Below are 11,297 nucleotides of genomic sequence, written 5' to 3'. Positions count from 1 at the left end.
AAGATCACCCAGAGCCTTGCTTCTCAAAAATACTTGATCTATTGGTGGTGCTATTTTGCATATTAATGTTGCCACCTCATGCCACGGATTTGCAGGGCCCTCTTTACTAATGGAGGTAGAGTAACCAGTGCCTTTATGATTAATCAAACTGGAGAACCAAAAGAGAATTGGTGAGAACCAATTTAGGAAACCCATCTTTATGATTTTGTCTCTAGAACCACTCCTGGTACCAAATGTGTTAGGCTGGGTTATCTAGAGAAGCAAAACCAGTAAAACTTATATATATAGAGAGAGAGAGAAAAATTTATCTTAGAAAAGTGGCTCATACACATATAGAAGCTGGCAAGTCCTAAGTTCCTGGATCAAACATCAAGCTGGAGGTTGACGTCAAGGTGGGGCTGACGAGCTCAAGGTTGGCAAGCAGTATACCGGCTGTTGACTCTGATGGATGACGAATCCAAGATCCCCAGGCCAAATGGTGGATTGTCTGCTCATGGACAGTTGTAGATAGCACAACAGAATCCAGATCCACAGAAGAGTCTATCTTTTTCCCAGGACGTCCATATATATATTGGAAGCAAGCCACATCCTTAGGAACCTCCCTTTCAAGGATTGGCTGCTCAAAACATATACATCAGATCTCATCATGGGAATTAACACATCACAACTGCTTAAATCACTCAGAATCATGGCCCAGTCAAGTTGACATACAACCCCAACTATCACACAGAGGAATATCTCATAAGAACACATGATTCACATCACTTTGTTTGCAAAAATTTTCATCCAAGGTGAATCTAGACCCTTCATTTCATATTTTCATTGACAATGTCAGTCTTAATTGTTGAGTCACCAAGTTCAAAGGATGGGAGTCAATGCAATTGATGCCAGTGGACTGGTGCCATGGACAATTCACTGCTGTTTCCTCTCCACCTACTCCCATGTCACAAAGTATTAACACAGATTCCAGTGAGCAGGCATCATACACAGTCTCACACTAAATTACTTAATAAAGAATGCTTTTATTTTTACTCAGGTAGTAAGGATGAAGTTTCACATTAGATGCCCTTTTTCAAGGTTTCGTCTTTTGACATTTCTCTGTTTTCCAGTAGCAAAACACAACTTTCAACTTTATTGAAATTAGGTTTTGCTTACTGCCTACACTGAATTTGCTTTAGCTACATAGTGAAAATATGTTTTTATAGTAATGTTACAGGTCAAGTTTAAAATGTTTTTTCATTAATATAATTTTCAAGAAAGTTTCCTTTACTTTCTTTGACTATTAGAATTCAGTTCTCTCAAGTTACAAATCATCTGGCCTACTAACAACAACAAAAAACAACAGGGGGTTAGGAGTCCAACTGTGAAGTTGTGAGCATTGTCACTTATGAGCTGTGTGCTCTTGCCTCAGTATGGGTAACCTTAGTTTCATCAGCTACAAAACAAGGGCAACAGTAATAAGGCTCTGCCTAATTCCTTAGGGGTGTTTGGACACACTGAGTCTCACATTCTTCCTTGGTGTTGAATCGGTTGGCATTGCCCCCACAGCTGCCATACCAGAACTGCTGGCAAACCTGCTCTTCCTTGTTGTAGTACCATTTCAGGATGTATTCCTGGCACTTGCCTTCCTCTGGTCCCATGAAGCAAGGATCTACAACAACAACAAAAAATGCAGAGAGAGTTGAATTCCCTGCATGAGCATAAGAGGGAGGGTGGCAGAGAGGAAAAGAGAGATGGTTTGGAGTCACAGATCTAGGTTTGAATCCCAGCCCCACAACCAACTAGCTGTGTGCCCTTGAGCAAGCAACTTAATCTGTCTGAGCTTAAATTGCCTCAACCATAAAAGCAATATTTTTAAAAAACCCTACATCACAAGGTTGCTGTAAGGCATTACATAATATATGTGAAAGGAGTTCACAATTATGGCTATTATTTCATGCACTGCCATTGAGTGGGATGTGACTCATAGCAACCCCTGCTTGGGCTGGTGAGGTGATATCACTACGGAAGTAGATTGCCCAACCTTCCTTCCAAGGAGTGGCTGGTGGGTTTGAACCACCAGCCCTCTGATCAACAGTCAAATACCTTAGGCACTATGCCACCAGAGCTCCCGATTATTTCACATAGTTTCTGGCATAGGAAATAAACGGATGAAGCTTTTTGATGATGAAAACTACTCACTTGCTTATTATGCTTCTTTTCCTCCATTTTTAAACCATCTCATCACTTGCCTAATCCAAAATCTCTCCAGTCTTCTAATGACCTAAACAAATCCAGCTTATTTATTACTTACTATTCTCTGACTCTTGCCCAAAAAGTTAAGACACCTATTCAAAGAAAAGCATGATGTTCCTAGAAAATGAAAACTAATGTTGGGAGTCAACAAGTGGCAGCAGATGGATGGCCTGAGTTTTAAATTAGGCATTCATTTCCAATATGAGGAACCTCTGTTTTCTACAGAGAACAAATTTCATTGGGCACACTTCGTATCATAGAGAACGATTCTTGCCCCAAGTCAGTCTTGCAGCACAGAATGCTGGCATCCCCCAAATAGTTTCTCCTGGGCCTTCCAAGCACCTCCAAATAAAGAAGATATTGTTGTCAGAAAGCAAGAGTTAAAATTAATGGTCTAGTCCCCAGAAGTTCCCTACTAACCTTCCATTAGCATAATCAGCACAGACTAGGTTTTTGGAGGTGTAACCAGATATGCAGAACCCAAGGGAACAAGATGTATACACACTAAGTTGGGTAAAGAATTGACAATGAGCAGATACACTGAATTTTCCCACTGCATAATCCCAACTCTGGTGAAAGGAAGATAGCAAGAAGTCGAGAGCCCAGGAGAAGGAACCAGGACAAATCCTTCTCCAAACGCTTCCTGGAGTCAACAGAAAAAAAAAAAAAAAAAATTCCAATGGTGAACTTTGGTGGCTGTGCTCTCTAAACTCAACAAATAAACTTGGACTCAGCAATTGGTGGGCATTAACCTCCACCATAAACAACTGATTTGACCAAAAAACCAAGGACAACTGACAAAGATAAGGTGACACACCAATCACTTTTCCTAGTGAAACTTTGTGACTTTTGCCTTAGAATCTTCACTCTTGCCTTCGGTCATGTTGTTGTTTGCCGTCGAGTCGGCCCCAACTCATAGCGACCCCTCCTTGGGTTTCCGAGGCAGTATCACTACGGAAGTAGGATTGCCCAACCTTCCTTCCGAGGAGTGGCTGGTGGGTTTGAACCGCCAGCCTTCTGGTGAGCAGTCAAGTGCCTTAGCCACTATGCTACCAGAGCTCCCGCCTTCGGTCATGGAGGCAGTCAAATAGGGACTGCTTTCCCTAGATTATACTTCTGGAGCAGCACTGTCCAGCAGAACTTTCTGCAGTGATAGAAATGTTCTACAGCTGTATTGTCCAATACAGTAGCCAGTAGCCCATGTGCAATGTGGCTAGAGAAACCAAGGGATTGAAATATTAATTTTATTCAATTTCAAATGATTAAAACACATGGCTAGTGGCTACCATATTTGTCAGTATAGCTACAGGTAAATCTTCAGTGCTTTAAATAATTATCTCTAAGCTACTCTTTGCAGCTTAACGTCCATATGCCTCTGAGTGTCTATTTTTCTTTTCTCAGAATAAGGAAAATTGCATCCAGCGGGGGCAGAGGCAATAGGTTTTCACCAAAGCAATTATTGCTAGGCCCCAGTTTTACATTTAGCACCATCTTATTATAGGTATTAACTTTTGCCATCTAGGCAGAATCTTGCAGCAGCACTCACATTTTGACTCAGACAAGTCCATGGAATCCAGGAATAAAGAAAGAAAATGTTGGGGAAAATAAAGGGAAAAAGTTGGTCGGGAATGAAAAACAGCTATGACAGAATTAAAATTTTGCCTACGCTGGTTCCATTTCTTGGTATATGTGTCTTATAAGATTGACCTACTTGAGGGAAAAACAAACAAAACAAACAAAAATGGATCTGTGCTCCCTGGAGACACAGCAGTGAAATTGAAAATATAGCAAGATCACCCTGGCTTCTGTGAAGAGTGATGGCACTCATTCAATTCTTCCCAAGTGGGTGCAATAAAAGGATGCAGGTGCCACAGCAGAACTCAGCTTAAGGTACAGGGGCACAAAGGGAGCCATGAAAATTTAATTCTACCTGGGGGCTCAGGAAGGACTTTAAGGAGAGATGAAACTTGAGCTGCATAGTAAAATACAGAGATATGGACCAAGTGGATTCTGTAGAGAGGATGGAGACAGGTGGGTAAGTGTAAGCAATAGCATGGAGACTTACATAAGAGGCAACAGCAAGTAACACAAAATGTTTTGAGTAAGAGGCACATGTAGGGAAGTGGCAGAAGTAAGGCCACAGAGGTCTAATGCAAACCTTGCGTATCTTACCTGGGCACCTGGATTTATCGTGTGAAGAAGAAAACAAATGATATGATGAGATTTGTATTTTAAAAAAATTAATCTGGCATGGACAGGGAATGGGGAAAAGGATAAAGTGAGGTAAGTTGAAGAGGACTGTAACTAAAAAGGACTCTAGTTAAAAAGTCAAGGCATTAACAGTGAAAGTGAAGGCAAAAATATCCCCTGAAGTCTTCTTAAAACCAAACAATAGTTTAGCTGAACTAGTAAACAATGCCTGCCTTGGGCATAATGCTCTTTTAAGAACTATGTGGTTGAATTTGTGTATATTTGCTGCATATATTCTCTAAGACAACAAAATAAATTTTAAAAAGAAAAAGAAAATAAGAGTGAAGGTGTGAGAAGAGAGGATGGATCTGAACGATGCTGAGGAGGAAGCCATACTAAGACCTGGTAACTGATTGGAGGTGGGAGACAAGGGAGACAAGGACAACTAGAGTGGTATCTGGGGTTTCCAGAGCAATTGGCAGTTCATTTTGTTAAAGACAGTGGATAAATGAGAAGGTTTGAATGGAAAAGACAATGAGTTCAGTTTGATTAAAGGTTTCTTTGAGATGATTGTGGACGTGTCCAATGGAACAATCTAGAGGGTGGTTGCATATACTGGTCCAAACGTCAGGAGAGCGTTTGAGATGGAAGATACTGATTTGGGAGTCACCAGTACAGAGGGGATAGTTAAAGTCATGGTACAAAAAGCTTGTGTATGTGGAGTGGTTTGAGGACTGAGGAAAGGACCTTGGAGAAGGACAAGGGAGATTTATCATGAAACTAATGAAGCTTAAGCTTCAGGGCCCCTCATCTGCACAAACCCCCACTGAATAACCATATCCTTTTATACTTAATTTTGTATTCTTTTATAGCAGGTCCTCCTCCCAAATTGTATAAGCTTTAGGTCCTGGGTCCATATGTGAGGATGGACCTGGAAAGAGGAGTCAACAAAGATAGACTGGTCAGAAATAGAAGAACAAGCCAAGAGAGGACAGGGCTTGAAGAGGAAGGTAGGGTCAGGGGCAAGCCCAAGGGGCTCAAGACAGTGAGGTCAGAGAGAGCCCTTTGGTCTCTTTGGACAGTTCAGGGGGAAAAAAAAAAAAAGTGAAGAAAAAGGCCAGCTTCCCTCTAAGACCAGAGGGTGGGAAAAGAATGTGGCAGAGATGCAAGATGTTTCAGGAGGTTGCACATGGCCACTTTTACCTCTTCTGAGAAGCAAGCAAGCAAATAAATAATGGTATCTGCTAAACAAAGAGGTGTGAAAGAAGGTGCTTGAGCCAGTAGTGAAGGTTCAGAGTGGCCTCAGAATGTAAAGGGAGAAAGAACTAGATAGAGCCAAGTAACAGCACAGTGGGAACTACTAGGGGTCAGTTCTTTGATTTCTCCAGACTTCAATTTTTTGTCTATGAATGGGATTGGATGAGATGATAGTAATCCATCTCTTTCACATTGATTTTGTGATGTTTTATTTGCCTAACAGCGGTTCTCAGTCGCTTAATGAAATCTGAGTAAGTCGCATACCCAGAGATCTGATTGAACTGGTCTGGGGTGAGGCATTGGGAATTTTAAAAGATTCTAGCTAATTCTACCATACACCAAAACTGAAAAATATTCCCTTACTAAGATTACCTGAGAATATTCTATGCAGAAAACATAATAATCAATAGGGTAAATTCTTTTCTGCTTAATTGTTAGGCTAAGGAGGTAAAATATTATTGTTCCTACTTGAAGTGCATATTCCCACCTCTATCTTGTTTTGTTCTTTCCTTTGGCCAAGTGTTTGCTTTGGAATCAAGAGGTAGCATGTATAATCAGCACTTTAACAGCTAATTTATATCATATTTACTGCATGGCAAACACATGAACAACCTCTGAAGTAGGTATTCATATAATTCCTATTTCACTAGAAAATTGAGCAGCAGAGAGAATAAATAACTTTCCCATGATCATATATCTAGTAGCCCCACACGAAGAACCATCTAAGATTATGCAAAATTTCTGGGCAATTATTTCTCACTTAATCTAAGCAGGACGGACCACACCACTTACTAGAAACTTTTTCAGTTATCTCTCCTCTGACATTTCTTTCTAACTATTCACTGCTTTCCTTAATTTATTGATCATATGCATGAGGTAACTTAGTATTTGGAGCTCTGGTGGCATAGTGCCTAAGGCATTTGACTGCTAAACAGAAGTCTGGCAGTTAAAACCCACCAGCCACTCCTCAGAAGGAAGGTTGGGCAATCTATTTCTGTAGTGATACTGCCTCGGAAACCCAAGGAGGGGTCGCTATGAGTCAGGATCAAATCGATGGCAGTGAGTTTTTTTTTTTTTTTTTTTTAATAATCCAAAATTAATGCTACAATTCTTTTAGATGGATCCAAAAACTTGGCCATAATCCATGTGGCCACTCACAGATGAAGGAGTCTGTCTACAAGAGTGCATTTTCCTCAAGGTCAGGAGTAAGTTCACCTGCAAGAGATGGTTGTTCTCCACAATGAATTAAGATACTTCATAGCACCTGCCTCCAGATACTCTCTGAAATAGCCTTCTACCAGCTCCAGTTTGACAGCTAAATAAAAACTAGTCTTTGTATATTTTCTTAAACAAATTTCTTTAGCTCCATACTCAAATATGTGCATTTGGAAGGAAGGTTATAAAAAAAGCCATAATTTGCACACTAACACTCAGTAGCATAGTGCCTAAGGCACTTAACTGTTAACCAGAAGGCTGGCGGTTCAAACCCACCAGCCACTCCTCAGAAGGAAGGTTGGACAATCTACTTCCATAATGATACCACCTTGGAAACCCAAGGAGGGGTCGCTACGAGTCAAGTCAGACTCCACGGCACATAACAAGAACAGCAACAACAATACTCAGTGCATAAACATTTTTGAAAAAGAAAAAGATAGAAAGAGTAAGTCCAACATAAGAAGCAACGAATAGTTATTGTTTTACCATAAGTGGTGCCTAAATTTAGTTCTTTTGTTTCTTCTTGTTTTGCTGGTGTTTCTTGTTTATTATTTCCAGAGTCATATTTGTTCTTTTCATAATAATTTTCAAGTTCTTGTTGAGTTACAGATGCTATCATGGCTTTTCTCTCTCCCCCTAGAAAAAAATCTGTTGCTTCATATGCTTCCAAGTCCTCAGCAAAGACAGACACATCAAACTGGCGCTTGGGCAACCTGTATAGAAACAATGTCAGACTGCTTAACCAAACCACAAGACCTGAGAGTTCAGCTCCCAACTGATGTTGCTAAGCCTCAGGTTCAATAAGCTTTATTATTGCATTGATTATTTTCTTAAGTTTATAGAAGGTTTCGGACAAATAGCAGAATAATAAGTTTACTCCCAGCTACCAATGCCAACTGCTAGGAAAGGGATCAAAACTGGAGATCCTGGATAGAGTGGAAGGAAAAATGTGGAACAAAATTAAAAAACACAGAAATGACCAGAATTACTGATCAAATAGAGACTGGTAGACTCTGAGACTATGGCCCCAGGTTACCCTTTTGGCCTTGAAAATGGACTCATTTCCATGGATTGGCTCTCAGTCGAACAGTAGAAAGACATATATGCGGAGGAACACTTACCCCAGGGTGATGCACCCACTTACTCTTGGGAAATGCACCCCTTAGATCAATCAGGCATGAGACACCAGAGGGGTAGCATTCACATAAAAGGAAGGCTGAACAGACAGGAATGCATGGATGAGAGGGGCACAGTGAGGAGGTGGTCATGGGGAAAAGAGGGGAGGAAAAAAAAAGAATAGTAAGTTTAGCATAGTCAATTTTTGTTAAAAAAAATCATATATTTGTGTGTGTGCATGTGTTTATATGTTTGTGTTTGTGCACATTTATATACCTTTGCATGTGATATATATCACACAGAGAATTAAAACCTTTGGAGGGTATGAGACTCTAGCCAGCCAATACCTCTAGGACATGGAATTAGAAGATGGGTTGATGTTTTGGAATGGAAAATGTTCAGTTTTTGCTATTATACACTTGTGTGTCCTTTGAATTTTTAAATAATGAATTTTAAAATTTTTAAATAATGGTCATGTATTACTTTTTAACTAACAAAGAAGACCAAATTATACCAGAATTGTCATATCAGTGAGCATCTCAGCCCCAATGGTTTGGGTCAAGTCAAAGACTGGCATTACCAGTGATTTTTTTTTTTTTTTTAGGGAGGCTATCTCCTGCTAAGGTATATCTAAGGTTGGACAGGTATAACATGTGCCTGGGTGCCACTTGAAGGCTTCTATTAACCATTAACCATTCTATTCACCACTAAACAGTTTCTATGAACCATCACAGTGTCCATTGCCAGCTGTGAGAGATCGTTCAACAAGTTAAAATTAATATTTTCTTATTTGAGAGACTCCATGGATCAAGGAGAAGCTCTGGTGGTGCAGTGGTTAAAGTACTAGGCTGCTAACCAAAAGGTTGGTGGTTCAAACCCACCAGCCACTCCATGGGAGAAAGATGAGGTAGTCTGCTTCCGTACAGGTTTACAGTCTTGGAAACCCCATGGAGCAGTTCTACTCTATCCCTTTGGGTCACTATGAGTTAGAATCTACTTGATTGGAATCTACTTGATGGCAGTGGTTTTAGTGGGTTTTTATGGGTTGAAGTAGATTGTGTGATCTTTTTCTGCTGAGTGTAGAAAGAGATGAAACTGGAAAAAAAAAATGACTTTGAGCACATCATAGACCAATTTTCGTCAGTGAAAGCAAGGAAGGTGCAGTGGTAATTTTCATGTAGCACCATAATGTGTTGGGTACAAGAGTAATGAGCTTGACTTGCATTTCTGAGCTGATATTTTGATAAAAATATCTGAAAGATGAGTGTCAGATGTTTGGACAGGGGCACGATTTCAGTGCTTGCTATAGGACTATTTCCCATAGATAGGCCACTGGTATCCAGTCTATAGGTGGAGCTGTAGGACAAGCTCAATTCTGCCTTAAGCCTACCTCTTGATAGCCATGACTGATTTCAGCCGAGTGTCCCCACGGTTCGGTCCCCCACATTCATTAATGAGCTCTGGGGGTGGGTACTGGTTTGTTTCCGCTAAAAAAAAAGAAAACTGAAATAAGATGTCAGATCATATAAAATAATATAAAACCTAAAATAAAATAAAACAATATATTATTCATTAAGACATAAAATAAAGCACAAAACAAGGTAAAATTTCAAATAAAATAAAATTAAAACAAGCCAAAATAAAATAAAAACATAAAATGTATCATATCATAATATTTAAATAATTTAAATAACATTTAAAAAATATAAAATAAATCACAATATAAAAGAACATAACAAAACTATAACATACGAAAACATATAAAAAATTAAAACGGACTAGAAAAGAGATTATTTCAGCCTGCTTCTCCTTCAAAGAATCACTAAGCCATTAGCCATTCCACTTCCCTCCACCACTCCCTGCAAAGATAAGGAAACTAAGTTCAGAGAGGTTCACTGACTTTCCTAGGATCACACAGTGAGCTAGTGGCAGGGTTAGGACTAGATCAATTCATTGATCTTTCTACCTCTGAAATTAGTGGGACACAAATGCAATGTCAATACTTCTCTTCTAAGATGCCTATCAGACGCTTCTCATTCCTTCATTGATGAAAGAGCAGATGTCCTTCAAGGGTCACAACATGATATGATTCACACTTATCACCTAGCAAGGAGGGCAATGCACACTTATAAACTGAGAAACTAATGTCACCCAGCAAGGAGGGCAAGGAGGCCTCACATGTTACAGTGATGGACTCTGACATGAGATATTCTGGATTATGCATTGGCAGACACAGCGCAAGATAAAATCTTGAAAAGGTGGCAGGATAGCATAACACCCCACCTCACCCCCAATGGCTATGCAAGAATTTGGTTTGACTAGTTCTGATTGAAAGGAAGGGTACTAGAGCAGAGAGGTAGTGAGGAAGTCTGCCCAGGACACACTGTCTTAGACTTTGTCCCTTAATTTCCACTGCTACCTTCATCTGACCAACTTGAGTGGGGAGACCCTGAATTCTTGTCATTTCTCTTTTACTACCTGGCAAATCCCTGAAGACCTCTGATCTCCAGATTTCCACATGAGCCTCAACTTTGAAATAAATATGTCATATACTCTTGTCACTCAAAGTGAGGTTCATGTACTGCACCATTCAGGACTTAGTAGAAGTGCAGCTTGACAGCCCCACCTAGACCTGATGGATCAGAATCCAGATTTTAACAAGTTCCCTAGAGGATTCATGCTCAAGTTAAAGTTTGAGAAGTACTGTCATATACCACTAGGTAAACACTAATAACAATACCAAAACAAAACAAAAAAAAACAGGTGCTGTTGAGTTCATTCCGATCATGGCAATCCCCATGTGTGCAGAGCAAAACTGCACTCCATAACGTTTTCAGGGGCTGATTTTTCATAAGTAGATTTTCAGATCTTTCTTCTGAAGCACCTCCAAGTAGACTTGAACCTCCAACCTTTTGTTTAGAGAGCAGCTGAGTGCATTGACAGTGTACACCACCCCCCTCCCTCCACAATCATATTTGAATGTAGGCTTCACAAATAGGGACCCACTGGTACGGAGTCAATTTTGACTCATAGAGACCCTAGATCCACCATAGTGATGTTGTTATTGTTATGTGCTGTTGAGTCGGACCCAACTCATAGCGACCCCTCCTTGGGTTTCCGAAGTGGTATCACTATGGAAGTAGATTGCCCAACCTTCCTTCTGAAGAGTGGCTGGTAAGTTTGAACCACCAAACTTCTGGTTAGCAGTCAAGTGCCTTAGGCACTACACTACCAGAGCTCCTACCACCTTGGAAACCCAAGGAGAAGTCGCTATGAGTCGGATG

At 40.3% G+C, this 11,297-nt stretch overlaps 1 protein-coding gene across 1 annotated transcript in view; it reads right to left on the bottom strand.

The window, feature by feature from the left end:
- Positions 1 to 1,469: 1,469 nt before the first annotated feature.
- The window catches only part of LOC103194057 (collagen alpha-4(VI) chain-like), a 169,974-nt gene continuing 160,146 nt past the window's right edge, over positions 1,470 to 11,297 (bottom strand). Inside the window, exons 33-35 of the mRNA XM_042780329.1 lie at positions 9,404 to 9,500; positions 7,384 to 7,610; positions 1,470 to 1,651 (exon numbers count right to left, since the gene is read on the bottom strand). Coding sequence (XP_042636263.1) covers positions 1,470 to 1,651; positions 7,384 to 7,610; positions 9,404 to 9,500 — 506 coding nt within the window. The remainder of the gene's footprint in view (positions 1,652 to 7,383; positions 7,611 to 9,403; positions 9,501 to 11,297) is intronic.

Source organism: Orycteropus afer, unplaced genomic scaffold (assembly GCF_000298275.1).
Source record: "Orycteropus afer afer isolate SDZICR_OR568_19922 unplaced genomic scaffold, OryAfe1.0 scaffold00003, whole genome shotgun sequence".
Taxonomy (NCBI): Eukaryota; Metazoa; Chordata; class Mammalia; order Tubulidentata; family Orycteropodidae; genus Orycteropus; species Orycteropus afer.
Note: the sequence above shows the minus strand (reverse complement) of the source record. Positions and strands in the feature narration are given on the sequence as shown.